Below are 23,371 nucleotides of genomic sequence, written 5' to 3' on the forward strand. Positions count from 1 at the left end.
AAAACTTTTACTAATTCGAACCATGTAGGTTCGAATTACTTTGTGAAGCGTGCAAGTACGTAATTCGAACAAGCCTAGTTCGAATTACTCTCAAATCTAGTTCGAACCATATTGGTTCGAATTACATTCATCAAGTGTTATATCCTAATTCGAGCTACCCTGGTTCGAATTATGTGTTATTGTAGTTCGAACCATGCTGGTTCGAATTATATATTAATGTGCTTTGACTCATTCGTGAAGCAATTTCAATTTTGGCTGATTTGTGTAAATTCTTTCCTCCCTTGGCTTAATTCCGTTTTTTGTCCTTAAAAAAATATTGGAGGTTTAAATCCCACTTTATACATATAACAATTTATTGACTAACTAAAAACTCTTAAATATAATACTACTTTAATTGGATAGCCAAATATATAATACTACTTTAATTGGATAGCCAAATATATTGTCTCGTAGAAAATCATCTCTATTATTATTATTATTATTATTATTATTATTATTATTATTATTATTAGTAATAGTAGTAGTAGTAGGCAAGAACAATGAAATTTTTTATATGATAAATTACTAAAATAATATACAAATAAGAATTTAATTTGAATGCATTAATAGTACAAACAATTTTATACAATTGTCTAATATATTTATGTATTTAAATGATCTTTTAATTAATAAATTTAAAAATTAATTATTTTTATTGATATAAAAATACATAAGTAATTATGTGTATAAAAATTTTATATTGATAATACATGAAAATTTTAAAATAAATTAATAAAATTTGGTAAATAAAGATTATAAAAAAAAGGGTTTAAAATAAAAAATGTTGCACAAAATATCAAATAATCTCATTTTTATTAACAGAAAATATTAACTAGACAAATGTAAATAATAATATGTCAATATTTTTTATCAACAAAAATGGTGATTTGAGGATTGATTTTGTTTTTTTATGTTTTTTCTCCAACATCATATTTGTAAAATGAAATCTAAATGTCAGTAGTTTTCGTAAATGTAAATAATAAATTATTTTTTTTGGTGGAAAATTTTTTTTATGACATATCTGAAAGAAATTTTTTACAAAAAATAATCTAAAAGTATTTTGGAATTTGGATACAAAGCTGAGGAGGTTGATCATTAACAAAGAAGGAAGCTGTGTAAGTTTCACTGAATTTGATTATGCTGTGTAAGTAATCATGTTCTTCTTCTTCTTCTTCACTATTTCAGTATATTGTGCTGAGAAATTTAAAAATTAAAAAAAAAAAAAATTGAAATCAGAATTGTGAAAGTTGCATTGCCAATGGAGCTCGACATCCACTCCTTCCTCCCTTCCGACGAAGAAGATGACGCCGCCGATCACCACCGCCGCACCGTCGACGACATCCTCAACGACTGTTCATCTTCCTCTTCTTCTCCCTCTCCTCCTTCTTCGCCTTCCACTTCTTCTTCTAAACCCTTCCACCCGCTGCAAAATTCCCAAACTACCCTTCCGATCCCTCAATCTCATCTTCATCAGTATAATTCAGCAAGACCCGCTTCCTTCTCTCGGGTCAAACCTCATGACCCGTTTTCCAACCGAGTCACGCGCCCGCCGCCGTTTTCCTCGCTGCTGGGCGGTGTTAGGTCTAATGCCAAGCCTGGAGCCGCGCTGGCGGCGGCTGCAGCAGCTTCTAGATCCGTCCCGACGCCGCATGCCGCGGCGATTAAGTCACGGAGGAGTTTGCAGAAGCTCGCGGCGTTGGGAAGTGGGGAATTGAGTAGTTCGATCGGTGGAATTGGCGATGATTCTGATGTTTCTTCTAGAAGTGAGTTGGGAGAGGGGACTAGTGACAGATTCGAGGGGTTTGAGTCTGGTGTGGTTGAGAAATTCGATGAGTTAGAAAGGAAAGTTGAGGATTTTAGGGATCATAGTGAGCGTAGCGATGGTGTTGGTGTTGTTGATACTGAGGTTGATGTTGGTGCTAACATTGGGGTGGAGAATGATTCTGAGAAGAGGGATTTAGATGAGGTTGACAATGAGAATGATGATTCTGAGAAGAATGTAGTTAGTTCTGCACCTTTTGACCATGATGATGATGATGTTGATAAAGAGAACGAGAAGAAAATTGATGCAACTATTATTACTAATGTTGTTGTTGATGATGATCTTGATGTTGGTGAGAAGAGGATAACTGAGGATGGATTGAAGAGTGAGATCATTATGGTAAGAGAAGAGGTAGTGAATGATGGTGCTTTTGTGGAAGAGAGTAAGAGTGAGGTGAATGATATTGTAGGTGATGGTGATGGTGATGATGGTGGTAGTTTGGTAAGTGATAATGTTAGTGAGTTGGTTGAGGAGAGGCTTGAGGAGCTGGAAAGTAAAACGGCTGCTAAGATAGCAGAGAAGAAACTAGAGTCTTTGAAGAAGCCGCTTGAATTGGCGGAAGAATTGGAGAAGAAGCATGCTTCCACTGGTATGCATTTGGAAGAGGGCGCTGCTGCGCAGCCTATGAGACTAGAGGGCATTAGGAGGGGCTCCACAACACTTGGATATTTCGATGTTGATGCAGATAATGCTGTCACTAGGGCCATCTCTTCCCAAGCATTCAGGCGGGAACATGGTTCTGCACAAGTGTTGGCAGCTCATGCCAATTACATTGCAGTAGGAATGGCCAAGGGACTCATTGTTGTAGTGCCAAGCAAGTATTCCATTCATCATGCTGACAGCATTGATGGAAAGGTTGGTTTCTAATCCGGTGATGCTTTATTTTATGCTACTTCAAGTTCATTGCTCAATGAATCATGGAGGTTTACATTTTTTTCTTGCAAATATCTAGTGTAATATGCTAAATGATCTATAACTTAGTTAACATTTCATTTCTGTATTTTAACATCTAAAATTTCTATATTGGATTTTATGTGAGAGCAGATTCTATCAGTTTTTGAGCTGAAATATTGGAGTTGCTTCCCATAATGAATGAAAAGTTAATATTGCAAGACAAAAGGTTTTATATGTATATTAAAAATAAGAATTAAACTAATGAAAACAAATTTTTCGTAAAGATTGAGAGATAAAAAAATACTGGTCATGCTTTCCTATACGCATTTGTTTTATGGTAAGATTTGAGTTCAGGCGATAATTCCATTTATCAATATATTTCATTTCCTTGTTAGATGTTGATGCTTGGTATGCAAGGTGATCGAACACATGCTCCTGTAACATCCATGTCTTTCAACCAGCAAGGAGACCTTCTTTTAGCTGGTTATGGGGATGGTCATGTCACAATTTGGGATGTACAGAAAGGTGTAGTGGCAAAAGTTATTAGTGGAGAGCATACATCACCGGTGGTACATGCATTTTTTCTTGGACAGGATCCTCAGAATACTCGTCAATTTAAAGCCGTCACTGGTGATTGTAAGGGTCTGGTTCTCTTACACAGTATCTCAGTGGTCCCTTTGCTTAATAGGTTCACCATTAAAACTCAGGTAAATGGAATTTGTTATCCATGTGTAATGTATATAGCGTAGTATTATCTAGAGGACTTGTGAGTTAATTTAATATTCAATAATCTCATGCTTCTGTTCTTTGTGGAACTTGTATTAATTCTTTAGTGTCTTCTTGATGGGCAAAAAACGGGCTTGGTACTGTCAGCTTCACCACTCCTTCCTGATGAATATAGTGGTAGTGCGTCACCTTATTCCCAGGGGAGCACCACAGCCGCAGCCAGCAGTATAAGTAGTATGATGGGAGGTGTTGTTGGAGGAGATGCTCCTTGGAAACTCTTCAACGAAGGCTCTTCTTTGGTTGAAGAAGGTGTCGTTGTATTTGTCACACATCAGACTGCTTTGGTGGTATGAAGCTCAGATGTTTGTGCTGATTCCATGTACTTTTTATACTTTAATTTTTCCTTCATCTTTGTGGAGATCCTTTGTGTATCGTCTACTGAATATGCTAAATCTTTGTTATAGGTACGACTAAGTCCTACATTGCAAGTTTATGCCCAACTTTCTAGGCCAGATGGAATTCGGGAGGGTTCCATGCCATATACCGCATGGAAATACATGGCACAAACATGTAGTTCTGCTGGTATGGATTCATTATGTTATATATCATGTTGACTTGTTTCTAAAGATTCCTCTCTTGCAGAAAATACGTCGGCTGATGCTGTTGAAAGAGTATCGTTGCTTGCAATTGCCTGGGAAAGGAAGGTTCAGGTTGCGAAATTGATAAAATCTGAATTGAAAGTATATGGAAAATGGTCTCTTGACAGTGCAGCCATAGGTCTGGCATGGTTAGATGATCAGGTACTAAATCATCAATTGTCTTCCCTTTTTCCCTTCCTTTATCTCTTTCCTTGATGTTTAGTCATAAGGGTATTTAAGAAGATTTTGATCTTCTTCAGATGCTGGTAGTTCTCACTTCAACTGGACAAATGTATCTATGTGCCAAGGATGGAACTGTGATTCACCAAACAAGCTTTGGTGTAGACGGTATTGGAGGCGATGATCTGATTTCTTATCATACTCACTTCATCAATATATTTGGAAACCCTGAGAAAGATTATCATAACTCTGTTGCTGTAAGAGGAGCTTCTATTTACATACTTGGTCCGATGCATCTTGTTGTTTCCCGTCTTCTTCCCTGGAAAGAACGTATTCTAGTTTTGCGGAAAGCGGGTGACTGGATGGGTGCCTTGAACATGGCAATGACTCTTTATGATGGCCATGCTCATGGGGTTGTTGACCTTCCTAGAACCTTGGACGCAGTGCATGAGGCCATAATGCCCTTCTTGTTGGAGTTGCTTACATCATATGTTGATGAAGTATTCTCCTATATTTCAGTGGCCTTCTGCAATCAAATTGGAAAACTGGATGAATCGAGTGATTCAAGTAGCAGAAGTAATTCGGTGCATTCTGAGATAAAGGAGCAATACACACGCGTTGGTGGAGTTGCTGTTGAATTCTGTTGTCATATCAAACGGACAGACATCCTTTTTGATAAAATTTTCTCGAAGTTTGTGGATGTTAATGTTCAACAGAGAGGTAACTTATTGTCTTAGTTTTGTCTGGTAAAATGGTAGGATATCTAATAAAGCTTCTATTTTCACTTCTTATTTCTCTCTTTTTGTGCACAAGCCTCAATAATTCTTTTGGTTAGTGAAAGATCAATAGTTTGTTGGCATGCTCTCACATTTCAAATACATTCTTTTCCTGTTCAAATGGATAATACTGCAAATATTTTTAATATTTTTCTAGAAACATTTTTGGAGCTTCTGGAGCCATATATTTTGAAGGACATGCTTGGATCTCTACCACCGGAGGTATTAGCTCATGTCAGGCTTTTTGGCACAGTTGGATATGATACAATAGCAAAACTAAGTTTTGGCTTTTGAATTTTCATTCTTAATTCTTCTAATACCTTTCTTCTTTGTATTTCTGTCCCTCTTCTCAAGATTATGCAAGAACTGGTAGAGCATTATAGTGCTAAAGGTTGGTTACAGCGGGTTGAGCAATGTGTACTTCACATGGATATTTCATCATTGGATTTTAATCAGGTTGTTGTTAGCTCTTCTAAAACCTCTTTCCTTGCCCTTTATTTCTTCTATTGGCCTAACTGTCTAACTGTTGAGTGCTTATATTTGATACATTGTTTAGGTGGTCAGATTATGCCGGGAGCATGGCCTGTATAGTGCCCTGGTGTATCTCTTTAATAAAGGACTAAATGACTATAGGGCACCTCTGGAGGAGCTCTTTGAAGTCTTACAAAATAGCCAAAAGGATAGTGCTGTTGCACTTGGGTATGTTACATCTGTCGTTTTTAATATATTATTCTTGTTTGCCTTCACTCTATCCATGTAAAACATGTTGATGCAGAACATTTGTGGACTTGAGAAATACAAAGATCTTGTCAATAGACTTATACATTTTCTTTCAAAAAAGACATATATAAAAAAAAAAGTTTTGAGAAATGTAATTATCATTTATGAGTTGTAAAGTTGTCTTGATGACAATGTTAGGAACCTAATTAATCATGGAAATATCTCTTAAACATTACGATTGAAAATGTTCCTCCTCCTTGTCAAACATCCTGTGGCAGAATAACGTAACCATTTCAGTATTTCTTTTTCACTGGTTGTGCCATTAAATAAAAAGGATCTTCTATTGAAAAATGAAAATATGCCTTTCTTATTTGAGCCTAGTTCTGATATTCCATTGGCCTTCAAATGCTAATAAAGTGTCTAGGCTTACTTGGTGGCTGTCTCTACTCTCTAGTACGTACAAGTAAACTGACAGCAATTTATTTACTACATGTAGGTTTGTTTCTGCTTCTAGCAGGTGATTAAATATACTTTACTTCTTTTGCCTCTTGTTTTAACAGGTACAGGATGCTGGTTTACCTCAAGTACTGTTTTACAGGTCTTGCTTTTCCACCAGGTAATTATTTTCTCGGTTCTTTTATCTTATTTCATTTTATTTGTCGTCTCAATTAAATGTATTTCAATAGTTCTCGCTAAAGATTATCCCTCCCTTCATATATTTACAGGCCGTGGAACTATTCCTCCTACACGCTTGCAATCTCTTAGAAAGGAACTTGTAGAGTTTTTGTTAGAAGACTCTAATGCTTCGAAATCACAGGCAAAATCAAACTTAGTTGCAAAACAACCCTGTCTGAATGTATATCTTCTCTTAGAGTTGGACACTGAAGCTACATTAGATGTCCTTAGATGTGCGTTTGATGAAGATGAAATTTCAATTACTGGTTCATCTTCACTGAACTCGGTTGATCAATCCATTGAAGAAGCAAAAGAGGAAAATGGTGTTACTGAACATCAAAGTACTTTGGTTCAGAACACAGTAGATGCTCTTGTTAAATTAATTGATATGAAATCTGTTTCACCAGACACGACCTCTACCAGTGGTGATGATGGGTTGAAGTGGCCATTGAAGGACATGGGTTATCTGTTTGAGTTCATTGCCTATTATGTCGCTCTCCAAAGAGCTAAAATCTCAAAGGATGTACTGTGTCAAATATTTGAATATTTGACATCAGAGAGGTACTCTGCAACAAATGTCTTGGTTCATGGTTCAACTCCAAAAAATAGAGAGAAACAAGTGCTTGCACTTTTGGAAATACTGCCTGATTCAGACTGGGATTCATCATATGTACTAGAACTTTGTGAGAGAGCTCAATATCACCAAGTGAGTACATGGACCCTTTTGATCATATTAACCTCTTGTTGCCCCAGATGTTTAGGGGTACCAAATATTAACTTTTATCTGGCTAAGTAGTTATTATTTAACCATTTTATTTTTGATGGGTTTTAGGTTTGTGGATTTATTCATTCCATTAGACATGAGTATGTGGCTGCACTGGATAGTTACATGAAAGATTTTAATGAGCCTGTTCATGCTTTCTCCTTTATCAACACAATGCTCTCACGGTTGACTAACAACGACCATGCTACTATTCGATCAGACATCATATCTCGAATTCCTGAGTTGGTTGAACTAAGCAGGTGATCCTCCTTTATGCTACATTTATGATTTATTTATTTCTATTTATCTTGCCTAATATTCCTTGTTTACATTTATTCCTTTTTCAATTGCATGCAGGCAGGGCACATTTCATATGGTTATCAGTCATTTTAGTGATGAAAATTCTCGTATCATCACTGAACTTCACTCTCATCCAAGAAGTCTGTTCCTTTATTTAAAGACACTCATTGAGCTTCACTTGTTTGGTACCCTAGACTTGTCTAATTTGAGAAAGGGTAATCTTTCTAATGAAAAGCCAGTTAAGGATGACTCACAAGTACTAAGTGATTATATAGAAAATATATCTAATTTCCCCAAATACATTCGTGAAAATCCTATCCATGTACCGGATGATCTGATTGAGCTTTACCTAGAGGCGAGTACTTGTACCAATGTTTTTTCTTTGACAAGATAAAGTGATTTTTCTTATTTTATTATGATTAGTTGTGGTGGGAACTTACCTTAGTTTGGTTTTGCAGTTACTATGCCAGTATGAAGGTGGTTCAGTTCTCAAGTTTCTTGAAAAGTTTGATAGCTATCGCGTGGAACATTGTTTACGCCTATGCCAACAATATGGCATTATAGATGCTGCTGCATTCTTACTAGAAAGAGTTGGTGATGTGGGTAGCGCTCTTGTACTTACGCTCTCTGATTTGAATGATAAGTTTGTTGAAGTTGATGATGCTGTGGAAGCTGTAGTCTCAAAACGTTCCTTACGTGGTTCTTCCCATACAGAAGTTTTCAACGCTGTCTTAAGAATGAAAGAGGTTTGTATAGCTGTTTCTGGAATCTTTAAAGACGCAACTGTGTTGGTTTTGCTTATATATTTGAGGGGTTAAGTAATCTAACATGTTTTATGGTCATTAATCCGACAGGTAAATGACATGCTCAATTTACTACGTGCCTGTATTGGTCTGTGTCAGCGGAACACCCCTCGACTAAATCCTGAGGAGGCAGAAGCTCATTGGTTTAAACTACTTGACTCGTAAGATTAATATCAATATGTTTTTCCTTTTTGCTTATGTTTTTATTTATTAGTTGATTTGTAGCTTAGTTACAAAGTGCTTAATAAAATGAAAAGTTCTATTATTTGATATTAACTACCTTTCGGTTATCATTCAGATTTTGTGAGCCATTTATGGATTCAAATGTTGAAGAGAGAGCATATGAAAGAAAACATTATTTTGGGATGCTAGATGGACCGGAAAATTCACTACTGGATAATGAAAGCTATAAGAGCAGATGGAAAATCTCTAAGTCTCGTAATGGTCATATAATGAGAAAACTGCTAAGCCAGTTTATCAAAGAAATTGTTGAGGGAATGATCGGTTTTGTTCACCTTCCAACTATCATGTCTAAACTGCTTTCTGATAATGGAACTCAAGAATTTGGGGATTTCAAATTTACCATATTGGGCATGCTGGGAATATACGGCTTCGAAAGAAGAATTCTGGTAAGTTAAACATGTTTCATATTTTTAATTGGATCCTCTTATCAAACTCTACAAATGTATATGCGTCTCTCTGTGTTCACTGAAAATTCACTATTGAAGGTTCAAATAGAATTTTGTCAAAAGTTGCTTCAATAAACATGGCAATATGTCTTCAATATGTGTTTCAAAACTTCCATTCTTTCTTGTATTTGTGGGAAATTCATTTTGTACTGAAAAATTGTCTTAAACTTGAAGACCTACATCAGTTTTTTAATGGATTTGAATATTGCTGAGAAAGTTGCTTGTTGCATTTTATTATCACATTTGGAACTTCTCGTTACTTGCATTATGACCTTAAATCTTGAGGTAATTAATCAAAATCTCGTCTTTCTGTTTCTTCTGCCCTTAGGATGCCGCGAAATCCTTGATAGAGGATGATACATTTTATACTATGAGTTTACTCAAGAAAGGGGCCTCTCACGGATATGCTCCGAGGACTATACTGTGCTGTATTTGCAATGGCCTGCTTACGAAGAACTCCACTAGCTCTGGAATTCGAATTTTCAACTGCGGTCATGCAAGTCATCTACACTGCGAAGGTTTAGAAATCGAGTCATCAAGAAAAGGATCTATATCTGGATGCCCGGTATGCATGCCTAGCCAGAAACCCCAGCAGTCTAGAAACAAATCAGCCATCGTTGACAATGGCTTGATCAGCAGATTCTCTACAAGACGCCAACCCCCACGTGGAAGCCCCATTCCTCCGCATGAAAATGATTTAGCAGAGAATTCTTATGGACATCAACAGATATCACGGGTATTTACACACAAATCACTATATATCAAGGTCATGAACTTTCTGGAGATTTTATTAACCTTAGTGTTGGTTTTGCAGTTTGAGATCTTGAACAGCTTGCAGAAAAATGAGAGATTTATTCAGATAGAAAACTTGCCTCAATTGAGGCTTGCCCCACCTGCTGTATACCATGAAAAGGTAAATAAGGTGATAGATTTTCATGCCGGGGAAAGTAGCAGTAGTAGTTCTGCAGTTTTGGAGAAACAAAGTAGAAACAACAAGCAAAGCCGGGAGCTAAGAGTTAAGGGTTCATCAATCAGATTTCCCTTAAAATCAACTATATTTGGTAAGTATAATTTTATTCAAGAAAACCAGGGGCTGATTGGTGCCTATTTTTACTGTTTGGTTTAGTATAATTTTGTTTTTTGTTTTTTTTCACAAAATCTTAAAAATAGAAATTATTGAAAGTGAAAATAGAAAATAAAAATCGAAACCAAACGTGTTGATTTTACTTTTTGCTGGTGTTTTAAGATTTCTAACATGGGAACCTGTTTGCAGGCAAGGAGAAGAATAATAAGAGGTGATTTCTATTTTTTTCAAGGACAGAGGGAGCAGTGTTTTATGTGAGACAGAGGTTTAACACTAACCAACTAACTGTACAGGCTAACATTAGATACATCTTCCCTTTTAGTTTTGTCTATAAAGCTTTGGATTTCAGTAGTCGCTTCAGGAAGACAGGAACCATTATTATTCTTTTTGTATCTTATTCTACTTTATGTACATGCTACTAACTGTTGTAACCACACACACAAGGTTTTATGTGTATGCTGGAAAGGTCATTGTAGTAAGTGTGAGATATATTCTAATGTGATGAGGGAAACTTTTGATTCCTCTCCTTATTTTGTAACTTTCACACTTTCCTTCCTCCTTTTGCTTGGATAAAAAAAAAGAAAGGAAAAAAAATAAGAAGAAGAAGAAAGATTCATTATTGACATATATGTAAGGCTTTTGGTTGGGTTGATATACCCCTTTTTAATGTTCAAAGACCAATGTTCAGCCAGAAACTGAGTTTAACTAATTAAACTTTCCTCAAACAAACTAATTCATTAATGTTTTTCTTATGCGCCAGATATCAACATTTTGTAATTATAAAAGAGTGACCCCTTTTTATATTTATTTTTTCCTCTCATAATAATCATAGTTTTAGAAGAAAAATCAAAAGGAGGAAAACAGAAAGAGCAGTCATTTACAATATCATAATCAAACCGGGGAAAAGGGGGTAGGATAATCAACAAATTAATCAGACATTCTTAAACTTGTAATTGTCTACTTACAATGAGAGATGAGTGAATGTAGCAAAGAAAAATAAAGGCAGGCATCATCATAGAATACCATGGAAGAAGAACAAAATTGTAATAACTTAGAAGAAAAATAAAGGCAGGCATCATCATAGAATACCATGGAAGAAGAACAAAATTGTAATAATTTTAGGGCCCAACCGGGTTCAAACCGGTGACCTCTTGATCTGCAGTCAAATGCTCTACCACTGAGCTATGGACCCAATGTTGTTAAATAAAAAGACATTAAAATTCTTATAGGAAGTTAAGATCTTACAGAATTGTTGTGATTATGAAAAGGACTTGAAAGATCCATTTGCATTGCCAGGTCGACAGTTAACAAGGATCACATGATCATGCCATTGCACTCCATTAGCTTTATTAATTTAGTTCAAGCCACCCTCCCAATTTCTAACATTGCCTTTGTCTCTATCCTTAAAGTTCATGATCACACATCATTTTACAGCGACCCTTGAATAGTTGCAATTGCAAACCAGTCAAATATTTTATCCGTCAACATTAGTTTTCTCTTCCTAAAATATAAATGCATGTCCTCATATTGTCTATGTAGAATGAATAATGTTGGTCATTATAGGATTTAGGAATTTCCACAAGAAATTACCAAAATTTGAAGCAATCCCATATCATAATCAATTCCTTTACATTTTGCTCCAATGTTTTTGGATGTGTGATGTAATAAGAGAATTCATACTACACTAATATAGTAATATCTAAGTCCTTCCCTAGCTGAGAAAATAACAAAGGACGTTACATATTTGTATAAGAAATTTCACTTACATTCAAATGCCTTTTCCCAAGTTCATACCTCCTCAACCATAAGATTGCAAGTTTATTATTTTATTATTAACTTATTATGTATCAAATTTATATAAAATTAACTTACCAATAGGCTTATCCTCTTGGTAACTAGAAAAACAAAATAATTAATATAGGGTTGAGATTTATTAGAGTACTTTTTATAAAGTATCTTTTCTTTATTTTTTTATACAAAATCCAAATATTAAATTTTAATTAAAGAAAAGAAAAATGCAAAATCATTCATACATTTATGAATTCTTGTTGAGGAGTGGACTAAATTATAAGAGTATGCGAATAATTCTAGCAAATGTAGGAAAAGTTGGTTGGATTTTTGGTAGCATCGGCTTCCTCCTCTTTATTACATTATTTGTTGGCTACCACATGAAATTTGCACATTTTATCGTGAGTTTAATTTTAATATATTTATGTAATTGATATAAAAAATAATTATTTTTATTAAGATAATGTTATATAATAAAATATACATATAAAATTATTTTATATTAAAATTGTATTAAAATTAAATTGGTATATTATTTATACACTAATAAATTAATAATAAAAAAAAAATAAATATATTCTTAAATTTTTAGTTCGTAGATATTTAAGTTTTTAAAAATTTAAAAATACATTTATGTTTTTTATTTTTTCAAAATCTAAACACATCGATTCTTTCCTTCACTGGATCTGACATATCTAACAAAAAAATCAAACATAACTTTTGTTATACTAATTTGGCCAATATAAATGTACAAGTAAAAATTTTTTAAAATAAAACAAATTAAATTCAAAAATTAATGTGTCTAAATTTTAAAAAAATTAAAAATTTAAATATATTTTTAAATTTTCAAAAATTTAAATGTTTGCATTCGAAAAAAAATCACTGATCAATTTATTCTTTCCTCTTGACAATATTACATATCCAAATTCCAAAGCTTAATTCGATTATTGCTAAGTGGCATAGCTTCGTTTCCTCCGCCACCCCCTTTTAGGCTTTCAGTTCCCATTTTGGTTCTTGTGAATATAACTTCTCATTTTTCCCTTCCATTCATTCACATTTCTTCTCTCAGTTTCTCTCATTCCCAACATAAACATTGCAGTTGCAGACATTTTCCTCGTTCCCTTTTTCGTTGCAGTCTAGAAAGAATGTCTTTGTCTGCAACCAAGTTCGTGCACCCCATCACAGCTCCTCCCTCTACCAGATCCAGTGACAAGCCTCTCTTTTCCACTTTCTTTGGATCCAATCATACCAAGCTTCGCTTCAATAAACCTATTGTAGCTGCTCAACGCCGTTCTTCATCGGCAGCATCTACGTCTTCGCCTGTTGTTGCTGTCTCCGATGTTGTCAAGGAGAAGAAGCTCAAATCAGCCTCCAATCTGGTGCCCCTTTATCCTTGTTTCTTCATTTTGTCATTCAAAATATCTTCTTTTTGTGAATAGCATTATTTTTATGTGATGGGTTTTGGTTAAAAAACCGAACTTTTCACTCAATTCATGTCCTTTTGAATTGTACCCAGTTGGGTTTATATGCTGCATGATTCGAATCAACCTCCAATTTGGTCACCCTTTATTATTGTTTGCTCATTTCACGTTCAGAATCTCTAAATTACTGAACTTTGCACTCAATTCAGCTACTTTGAGTTGGTACCCAATTGGGTTTATAAGCTACATGAACTTCGCTCAATTTATAGAAAAAGGGAGATGTATAGTTTGGACTCAATTTACTTTTTACTATATTTGAGATGTATAGTTGCTTCACACTTTGCTGATGTAGATTTATTTGTTTTGTTTTTGTCTTGTTTTAGCTAACTGGCTTCTTAGTATTGAGAATAGTATTCTTATGATGTTTGGTATTGCAATATTGGTTTGGGAATATGATTTTTGATTATATAGAGATTTTTATTTTGACTTTTTGTGAGCAGCTAATTACTAAAGAGGAAGGCTTGGTGCTCTATGAAGACATGATATTAGGTAGGTTCTTTGAAGATATGTGTGCCCAGATGTATTATAGGGGCAAGATGTTTGGTTTTGTTCACTTGTACAATGGCCAAGAAGCTGTGTCAACTGGATTCATCAAGTTTCTTAAGAAGGAAGATTATGTGGTGAGTACGTACAGGGACCATGTTCATGCCCTTAGTAAGGGGGTCCCGGCTCGTGAAGTGATGAGTGAACTCTTTGGGAAGGCAACGGGTTGCTGCCGAGGTCAGGGCGGTTCGATGCATATGTTCTCAAAACAGCACAATTTGCTCGGTGGGTTTGCGTTCATTGGTGAAGGAATTCCAGTGGCCACTGGGGCAGCCTTCTCCAGTAAGTACAGAAGGGAGGTGTTGAAAGAACCAGGTGCTGATGAGGTGACATTGGCATTTTTCGGAGATGGGACTTGTAACAATGGACAGTTCTATGAATGCCTTAACATGGCAGCTTTATGGAAATTGCCAATTGTGTTTGTGGTGGAAAACAATTTGTGGGCTATTGGTATGTCACACCTCAGGGCAACTTCTGATCCGCAGATATGGAAGAAGGGACCGGCGTTTGGAATGCCCGGGATCCATGTCGATGGGATGGATGTCTTGAAGGTCAGAGAGGTCGCAAAGGAGGCAATTGAAAGAGCTAGAAGAGGAGAGGGACCTACTTTAGTGGAATGTGAGACTTATAGATTTAGAGGACATTCGTTGGCTGATCCTGATGAGCTTCGTGACCCTGGTGAGTATTTAGATTAAGATATATCTAGTTGCAATATGTTATTAATTTTGAAGTAAATATGTTGATCATGATCCTTTGCATTTATCTGCAGTTACATTATGCATGACTGCATTTGTTTAGGTCATATAGATTTTGATGTGTGCACCCCATCTTCAAGGTGGATAAATTTTTTGCATTTGTGCATACTAAAATTTGTTGATGATGGAAAGTCGTCTCACTTTTTCATTGGCTCTTTGTAAAGGCTTATAACTTTGTCTAAGAGTTCTCTTGACTAAGCAACCAGTTCTCTTGATCACTTAATATTTAATTGCTTCTTTGTTTGCCAAATTTTCGTACTCATAAACTATGGTGATGGCTTAATGCTCTGAATAATTGCTAATCAGAATCTGTTTCTTCTTTGGCAGCTGAGAAGGCACACTATGCAGGCAGGGATCCCATCACAGCACTGAAGAAATATCTTTTTGACAACAAGTTAGCCTCTGAACAAGAATTGAAGGCCATAGACAAGAAAATCGAGGAGCTACTTGACGAAGCGGTCGAGTTTGCCGATGAGAGCCCTCTCCCTCCCCGCAGCCAGCTTCTGGAGAACGTATTTGCCGATCCAAAAGGTTTTGGAATTGGACCGGATGGAAAGTATAGATGCGAGGATCCAAAATTCACCCAAGGCACTGCTCATGTCTAATCCTTTCAATTCTGACTATCTATCTGCTTGGTGGTTTCATTTTTGTATGCATGTTCTTATTTATATGCTTAGTAGTCATAAAAAAGTTACTTACAGAATGTATTATTGTTATTATTACCTTTTTCTAATATAAACAGGATTTGTTCTCTAGGTTGGTTTATTGTTGGTTGAACTAGTGTCAAGAATGATAATCCCCTATCGTTTGATTATCTTGCTTTGCAGCCTTTGTAGCTTTTATATTATCTGGACCATGTAAAATAACATTGTAGTTTTACATCATTTTGCTATTGCTGTTGGTTCATTCACCTTTTAAGTTGTCCCAAATTTGCTAATTATAGTTGGTGTTTGATTTGGTTTAGAGAAAGCTCAAACTATGATTTGGTGAGTGTAGACTTTGTTTTAACACATTTGAACACAAACATTGGTGTTCGGTGTTTCTGCATTCTGCAATACTTGAGTTGAATTTGTTGATGATTATTATCATTATTGAACCTTGAATTTATTGTTGTGTTGCTTAAAAAATCGGTTAGCTAAATATTTTGTTGCCGTAAATATTTTGTTTTTTTGGTTGCTGAGTTGAGTAACAATGCTAGGAAAGATATAGATGTAAATCAAAATAAGGAAAATGTTTATCAAATCCAAATTTGTTCTATAAAGATATAAATGAGGAAAATATTGATCAAATCCAAATTTGTCTTATAAAGATATAAACACTGACTTTGAAATCATCTTTTGGATTTGATTTACCAATTATGTTATATTTTTACTCGTTCTTGCTCATTTAAATTGAGAAATTATTTTGTTTTAGAGACTAGATTATTATCACTTTTTGCATCATTAGTTATGTTTAAGAATTGATATTTGATTATTATATTTGTAAAGACTTGCATTTTAAGTTTCAACACATTTTTTTTAATTTTATATATTTTTTAATTATGATCTTAACTAACCCTACTTTCCTGCCTATGATACTACACAGTCCTAACAACCAGAAAGCATTTCAAATTCAAGATAAACAATACCCACGTAAATAACAAACTGCACTTATTCAGGAACTGGATTTCTTTCAAACACCTCCCCCTTTACACGATCTATTTCTCCAATGAATAACGGTATTTCATCTCTTTCAACTTCAGTACCTTCGTATACCTTCGTATATATAGTCTGATTTTTATTAATAAAGTGACCATTATTATTATTATTATTATTATTATTATTATTATTATTATTATCATCTAGTTTACTAACAAATGGCCCATTTATTTATTATTCTGATATAAGGAAAATATATATTCGTTACCAAAAGAAGGAAAAATATAGTCACCAAAAAAAAAAGAAAAAAGAAAAATATATATTCCAAAATTTGCTGCTTGTTTTAGATTTGAAATTTGAAATAAATCACATACATAGTGGTTCCAATTTTCATCGATTTTCAACTTCCTGATCATAAACTGAATCGCCGTCACCATGGCCAAAAGCAACGACGTAGGATGATGTTGATGATGAATTGATGATGATGTAGGTTTCTAAGCATTACCGTAGAGCATATGATCTGATAATATGTGATTCGGCTGCATTCAAACATGTCTGCTCATTTGACCACACTTGGATACCTCATCTTCATCAGAAGCAGAAATTCTTTCGGGAAGAGGCTCGTCAGAGGAAATCATTCATCCTACCCAATTCCAAGCGACCTAAAACATCCTCATTGGTACAATCTTGTCCTCTTGATCATGATGCAGAATCCATCACGGAAAAATTAGTTAGAGGGATTTGCAGGCACTCGGACCTATGGACACCCAAGCAACAACTAATATACCTTGACCTCCTCCTCTCCGAGTACAGCCCTTTCAAGATTATGGATGGTGGAAAGCTGCTGGCTAACCCATGGGACATGCCTCCTCCTTATCCAACAAATTTTGCAATCCTCTCTTCGTCGTCTTCGTCTTCGTCACATCTTATGGCATTCCCTTTGAAGAAATGTGAGCCCTTGGACCTCTATGAGTCCCTTCGGAGTTATGTTGCCCTTAAATACTCTGAGAGCGAGGCAGAGAGAGTAGAAGGCCTTTTCAAAATGGTAGACAAATTGCGCAGTGAAATGCAGCGTGATGACCTCTCTCTACCCATTCGCCGTGACTGCCTCATCCAGTATTTGAAATGCGTTTGCATGATTGAGCCTTTGTTCCCCATGACTACCTCACCCAATCCACCTATCTTTGTTTGGTACAATGCATTCAACCCACAACAGGACTCTTCTCAGCACAACATCCATTTCGAGAAGGCCTCTGTTCTCTTTAACCTGGGAGCCCTCTCCACCCAAGTTGCTCTCTCCTGCGATCTCACCACCATCCAAGGCCATCGCCTTGCCAAGGACGCCTTAAATGATGCTTCACATTGGTTCTCCAAACTGTCGCATGAGGCTGAGAAGGCATCTGCCACCATTGAATTGTCAGTAAACTGTGCCAAGATGCTGCGTGAGATAATATCCGCTCAGATTGCCGACTTGGACTGGAATTTTCCTCATTCCTGTTCTGTTCGATCATCATCATCTCCGGTAGGCGATAATATGAACTAGCACATGAATCTAAATTAAGTTCTTAAAATTTCAATTGTCTTTATTTAGTCCCTAATTGTCTCTATCTAATTTCCAAACTTTACTAACGAACTCATGTTAGTCCTTGAAACAATTTTCAATGCACCGGACAGCTAGATACCACATTGGACTCTGTGAAAATTGTCCCAACTACTAATCTAAGTCACGCTTGTAAAGTTTGGAAACTAAATAAAATCAATTGAAACTTCATAAACTAAATTAATTCTATCCTGTATATATAATCATCTAGTTCTTCAGCTGATTATTTTAATTGATATCATCATATCAATCTTGATTTGTTTAATTGTGTGATTGGGATGATGCAGGCTCTTCTGCTTTATCAGAAAGCTTTTGATCTGTCGACACTTGAGCCTTTAGCTGAGACTTTTGTTCAATCCTCGATACCTCAATATCTGAAGATGAAAACCTGCCCTGTTGTAACTGATCCAGGTGATATCACTGAACAATTTCTTTCAGGGTATGGTAAGGCTAAATCCCTGCTTGTAGAGGGATGTCAACCACCATGCTTGGATATTAAGGATGGGAATCTTGTGGCCAATGCAACCTTGGAGGCAGTAAGGTTGGCGTTGAAGGAGATGAACTTGCAGGAGTCCAAACCACCACAATAACATTACCATATGTAAGCTTTAGGAATCAACTTTTTTTTTTCTTTTAAACTAAATAAGCTTTAGGAACTAATTACTCTTGTTCAAAACTATTCCTTCAAAATTTATTGTTTCTATCTACACAATTTTTATGATGTGCTGCAAGGTCCATTGATGAGTTCTGCTTTGTTCACTGCGGTTTTCTTACTTAACCAGGTTGAAGGTTCACTAATCATTTTGTATTGTTGGTAAACTATTCATGATTAAATTAGTTTGATGTCATCTGGTATAAATTTCTTTTCTGATGATATGTGTTTCTATAATAACTTAGATAATCCCAAATTCAAAGTAATAAAACAAAAAAATAATGAATTTCTTCTCTGGTATTGAATAATTTTGTACAAAATCCAATTTTACTGTGCAGATGAACAAAATTTCTTCTAATTTTTTGGGCTTCACCACTTTGTATTTTGTAAAAACTTTGCCTGTGTCAACATTTTTTCTATGAAGGAGATGATGATCATGAGATTAATAATGATATTGATGTTACGTGGGATCAAGATTATTCATCCTGCTTTGTTCAAACCATTTTTTTTTTTTTGCTTTAATTCATTTCAGAAAATTGTTCGGTTCATAGTTTAGTCTTTATGTATAATTGACATGAGTTTCTTTCTTTTGTTGGCTTTTCATTAGAATAGTTATTAACTACATATTTTCTTCTTTTACTCTTATTATTTATTATGTTTGTAAAGACTTACATTTTAAGTTTTAACTTTTAACACATGTTTTTAATTTTATTTATATAATTTTATATATTTTTTAATTATGATCTTAACTAACGCTACTTTCCTGCCTGTGATACTACACAGTCCTAACAACCAGAAAGCATTTCAAATTCAAGATAAACAATACTGACGTAAATAACAATACTGCCTATTATTATTAGCTCTACGTTAAAACTCAAATTTAGTCTACTAACAAATGACCCATGTTTTTTATTAATCTAATAAAAGAAAAATATATATTCCAAAATTTGCTTATTGTTTTAGATTTGAAATTTAAAATTTGAAATAATCACATACATTGTGGTTCCAATTTTCATCGATTTTCAACTTCCTGATCATAAACTGAATCGCCGTCACCATGGCCAAAAGCAACGACGTCACCATGGCCACGAGCAAGGAGGATGTGGGATTGCTGAACCCGAACCTGGACAAGATGCTATCAATCCCACTGAAAAAGAGTGATCCGGTGGAGCTGTACCAGCCGTTACGCAAGTTGGTAGCTACAAAATTCTCAGAGAGCGATGCAGAGAAAGTTGAAAGCGTTCTGGAAACCCTAAACAAATGTCGCAGTGACATGGTGGAGCGAGGGGACCTCTCCCTTCCCATGCAACGTGATTGCCTCATCCACTACTTCAAATGCCTCTGCATGGTTGAGCCACTCTTCACCGCTGACTCCGACGACTCCGACGGCATCATGTTTTTCTGGTACGACGCCTTCGACCCTGACTATATATGTGTGGATGGAGTCTCCTCCCATAAGAGTATCCAATTGGAGAAGGCTGCTGTTCTCTACAACCTTGGCGCCATATACAGCCAGATTGGAGCCTCTTGCGACCGCACCACCGCCCTTGGCCGTCACCTTGCAATGGATGCCTTCAATGCCGCCGCCAAATTCTTCTCGGAACTCTGGAAGGGTTTCGCCAAGGACATCTCCGCCACCTTCGACTTGACTCTCCTCTTCACCGAGACGCTGCACCAGCTCTTCTCCGCTCAGGCTTCCGAGCTCAAATTACAGCAACAACTCGACGACGACAAAAGCAACAACGACGCCAGTTCCGCTTTCCAAAAACATCGATGTGCCCATTTGTTTAAATCGGTCTGTCTTGACTCTTAACACTTACTGATTTTGCATTTATTTTTTCACTTTGGATTTTCAATAGGATGATGTTGATGATGAATTGATGATAATGATATGACGTAGGTTTCTAAGCATTATGGGAGAGCATATGATCTGATACTAAGTGATCCGGCTGCAACCAAACATGTCTGCTTATTTGACGAAACTTGGATACCTCATCTTCATCAGAAGCAGAAATTCTTTCGGAAAGAGGCTCGTCAGAGGAAATCATTCATCCTACCCGAACCCAAGCGACCTAAAACATCCTCATCGGTCCAATCTTGTCCTCTTGATCATGATGCAGAATCCATCACGGAAATATTAGTTAGAGGGATTTGCATGCACTCGGACCTGTGGACACCCAAGCAACAACTAATATACCTTGACCTCCTCCTCTCCGAGTACAGCCCTTTCAAGATTATGGATGGTGGAAAGCTGCTGGCTAACCCATGGGACATGCCTCCTCCTTATCCAACAAATTTTGCAGTCCTCTCTTCTTCGTCTTCGTCTTCGTCACGTCTTATGGCATTCCCTTTGAAGAAATGTGAGCCCTTGAACCTCTACGAGTCCCTGCGCAATTACTTTGTCCTCAAATACTCTGAGAGCGAGGCAAACAGAGTAGAAGGCCTTTTCAAAATGGTAGACGAATTGTGCAGTGGAATGCAGCGTGATGACCTCTCTCTATCTGGTCGCCGCGACTGCCTCATCCTCTATTTGAAATGCCTTTGCATGATTGAGCCTTTGTTTCCCATGACTAACTCACCCAATCCACCTATCTTTGTTTGGTACAATGCATTCAACCCACAAGAAGACTCTTCTCAGCACAACATCCATTTTGAGAAGGCCTCTGTTCTCTTCAACCTGGCAGCCCTCTCCAAACAAGTTGCTCTCTCCTGCGATCTCACCACCATCCAAGGCCATCTCCTTGCCAAGGACGCCTTCAATGATGCTTCGCATTGGTTTTTGAAACAGTCACATGAGGCTGAGAAGGCATCTGCCACCATTGAATTGTCAGTAAACTGTGCCAAGGTGCTGCGTCAGATAATATACTGGAATTTTCCTCATTCCTGTTCTGTTCGATCATCATCATCTCCGGTAGGCGATAATATGAACTAGCACATGAATCTAAATTTAGTTCTTAAAATTTCAATTGTCTCTATTTAATTTCCAAACTTTACTAAGGAACTCATGTTAGTCCTTGAAACAATTTTGCTGTCTGACTTAGTTGTAATTAGAGCTTTTGGCTTAATTATGCCAGGCTTTGCTCTAGTAACCATAGGATGCTGATTTCTTGGTAAGGGATTAGTAGAAGTAGGGGGAAGGGGAGTTGTGTTTCAATTCTAGAATTTGGAATAGAATTTGGAGACACTGAACTAGATGTGGCCTCAGAAGATATGTCAGTAGTGTTAGTATTGAAATGAAGGTATGAGGCAGTGTGTGAGGCTTCATCAGAATTAATTGTAGAGTGAGGGTTATTGGAGACTAAATCTCTATTAATAAAAGGCATAGAGTTAGTAAAAGAGGGATAAGTGACATATTCATGAACATTTTGTTGAGATATTTGAGTTAGCATTAGTGCAAAATTTAGGAACGTTTTGATAAAAAAAACAATTGATAAATCATCATTAGAAGATGTATTAGGTAAAGAAAATAAAGTAATAAAGGAGAAAATATGTTCATCAAAAAGCACATTTCTAGATATATAAACTTTACCAAAAGGGGATAAGCACTTATATCCCTTATAATTTTGCCCATAACCAATAAAAATGCATTGATGTGATCTATAATTGAACTTATTTTTGTTATATGGTCTCAAGTGTGGATAACAGAAACTACCAAAGACCTTCAAATGATTATAATCTGGAGGTTGATTAAACAAATTCTCAAACGGTGACTTACCATCCAAGATAGTTGTAGGCAGTCTATTAATCAGAAAAGCTGAAGTTAAAACAGCCTCATTCTAGTAAATTAGAGGCATTTTAGCAGTAGAAAGCATAGCTAGAGCCATTTCTGTGAGGTGGCAATGCTTTCTCTTAGCCCTGCCATTCTGTTCATGAACATATGGGCAAGAGAATCTATGCTCTATGCCATGTTGTTGTAAAAAAGATGTAAAAGCATTTGATAGGTATTCCTTTCTATTATCTGCAAGTACTTCATAGTATATCTTGTAAGGTTCTTAATATATGCTTTATATTGCACAAAAGCGTGAAAAACTTCAGATTTGGTAAGGTTTGGGGACTACATAAAAGGAATTGAAACTTCATGAACTAAATTAATTCTATCCTGTATATATCATCATCTAGCTCTTCAGCTGATTATTTTAATTGATATTAATCTTGATTTGTTAAATTGTGTGATTGGGATGACGCAGGCTCCTTTGCTTTATCAGAAAGCTTATGATATGTCGACACTTGAGCCTTTAGCTGAGAATCTTGTTCATTCCTCGATACCTCAATATCTGAAGATGAAAACCTGCCCTGTTGTAACTGATCCTGGTGATATCACTCAACAATTTCTTTCAGGGTATGGTAAGGCTAAATCCCTGCTTGTAGGGGAATGTCAACCACCATGCTTGGACCTTCTCTCGGAGATCAGCCCGGTCAACATTAAGGATGGGAATCTTGTGGCCAATGCAACCTTAGAGGCAGTAAGGTTGGCATTGAAGGAGATGAACTTGCAGGAGTCCAAACCACCACAATAACATTACCATAGAGAAAAACTATGTAAGCTTTAGGAATCAACTTTTTTTTTTTTTCTTTTAAACTAAATAAGCTTTAGGAACTAATTACTCTTGTTCAAAACTATTCCTTCAAAATTTATTGTTTCTATCTACACAATTTTTATGATGTACTGCAAGGTCCATTGATGAGTTCTGCTTTGTTCACTGCGGTTTTCTTACTTAACCAGGTTGAAGGTTCACTAATCATTTTGTATTGTTGGTAAACTATTCATGATTAAATTAGTTTGATGTCATCTGGTATAAATTTCTT

General features: G+C 36.0%; 3 protein-coding genes and 1 non-coding gene across 6 annotated transcripts; 3 read left to right on the forward strand and 1 right to left on the reverse strand.

The window, feature by feature from the left end:
• Positions 1-998: 998 nt before the first annotated feature.
• LOC112726595 (uncharacterized) lies at positions 999-10,647 on the forward strand. Of its 2 annotated transcripts, none has more exons than XM_029290532.2 (20): positions 999-1,183; positions 1,276-2,716; positions 3,151-3,462; positions 3,589-3,828; positions 3,946-4,063; positions 4,124-4,281; positions 4,380-5,019; positions 5,233-5,297; positions 5,430-5,531; positions 5,632-5,774; positions 6,356-6,411; positions 6,521-7,176; positions 7,303-7,493; positions 7,591-7,888; positions 7,992-8,279; positions 8,388-8,497; positions 8,635-8,965; positions 9,354-9,761; positions 9,840-10,086; positions 10,299-10,647. In XM_029290532.2, the coding sequence occupies exons 2-20, from the start codon at positions 1,298-1,300 to the stop codon at positions 10,322-10,324; spliced, it is 5,808 nt and encodes a 1,935-aa protein (XP_029146365.1). In that variant the 5' UTR covers positions 999-1,183; positions 1,276-1,297; the 3' UTR covers positions 10,325-10,647. The 2 variants fall into 2 exon arrangements, with proteins under 2 accessions (XP_029146365.1, XP_029146366.1); XM_029290533.2 differs by having other exon boundaries at positions 1,034-1,154.
• Positions 10,648-11,229: 582 nt separating this feature from the next.
• TRNAC-GCA (transfer RNA cysteine (anticodon GCA)) lies at positions 11,230-11,301 on the reverse strand. The gene has a single exon. It is a non-coding gene; the product is annotated as a tRNA-Cys (tRNA).
• Positions 11,302-12,778: 1,477 nt separating this feature from the next.
• On the forward strand, positions 12,779-15,586 carry LOC112726596 (pyruvate dehydrogenase E1 component subunit alpha-3, chloroplastic). The gene is made up of 3 exons (XM_025776042.3): positions 12,779-13,276; positions 13,819-14,599; positions 15,004-15,586. Exons 1-3 carry the CDS (start codon positions 13,043-13,045, stop codon positions 15,279-15,281), a joined length of 1,293 nt encoding a protein of 430 aa, XP_025631827.1. The 5' UTR covers positions 12,779-13,042; the 3' UTR covers positions 15,282-15,586.
• Positions 15,587-16,590: 1,004 nt separating this feature from the next.
• Positions 16,591-23,255, forward strand: LOC112726597 (uncharacterized). Of its 2 annotated transcripts, XM_072210127.1 has the most exons (5): positions 16,709-17,835; positions 18,201-18,514; positions 19,634-20,360; positions 20,466-21,476; positions 22,753-23,255. In XM_072210127.1, exons 3-5 carry the CDS (start codon positions 19,647-19,649, stop codon positions 23,080-23,082), a joined length of 2,055 nt encoding a protein of 684 aa, XP_072066228.1. In that variant the 5' UTR covers positions 16,709-17,835; positions 18,201-18,514; positions 19,634-19,646; the 3' UTR covers positions 23,083-23,255. The 2 variants fall into 2 exon arrangements, with proteins under 2 accessions (XP_029146367.1, XP_072066228.1); XM_029290534.2 differs by having other exon boundaries at positions 16,591-17,835; positions 18,201-20,360.
• Positions 23,256-23,371: the final 116 nt, after the last annotated feature.

Source organism: Arachis hypogaea, chromosome 12 (assembly GCF_003086295.3).
Source record: "Arachis hypogaea cultivar Tifrunner chromosome 12, arahy.Tifrunner.gnm2.J5K5, whole genome shotgun sequence".
In the NCBI taxonomy this organism is placed as follows: Eukaryota; Viridiplantae; Streptophyta; class Magnoliopsida; order Fabales; family Fabaceae; genus Arachis; species Arachis hypogaea.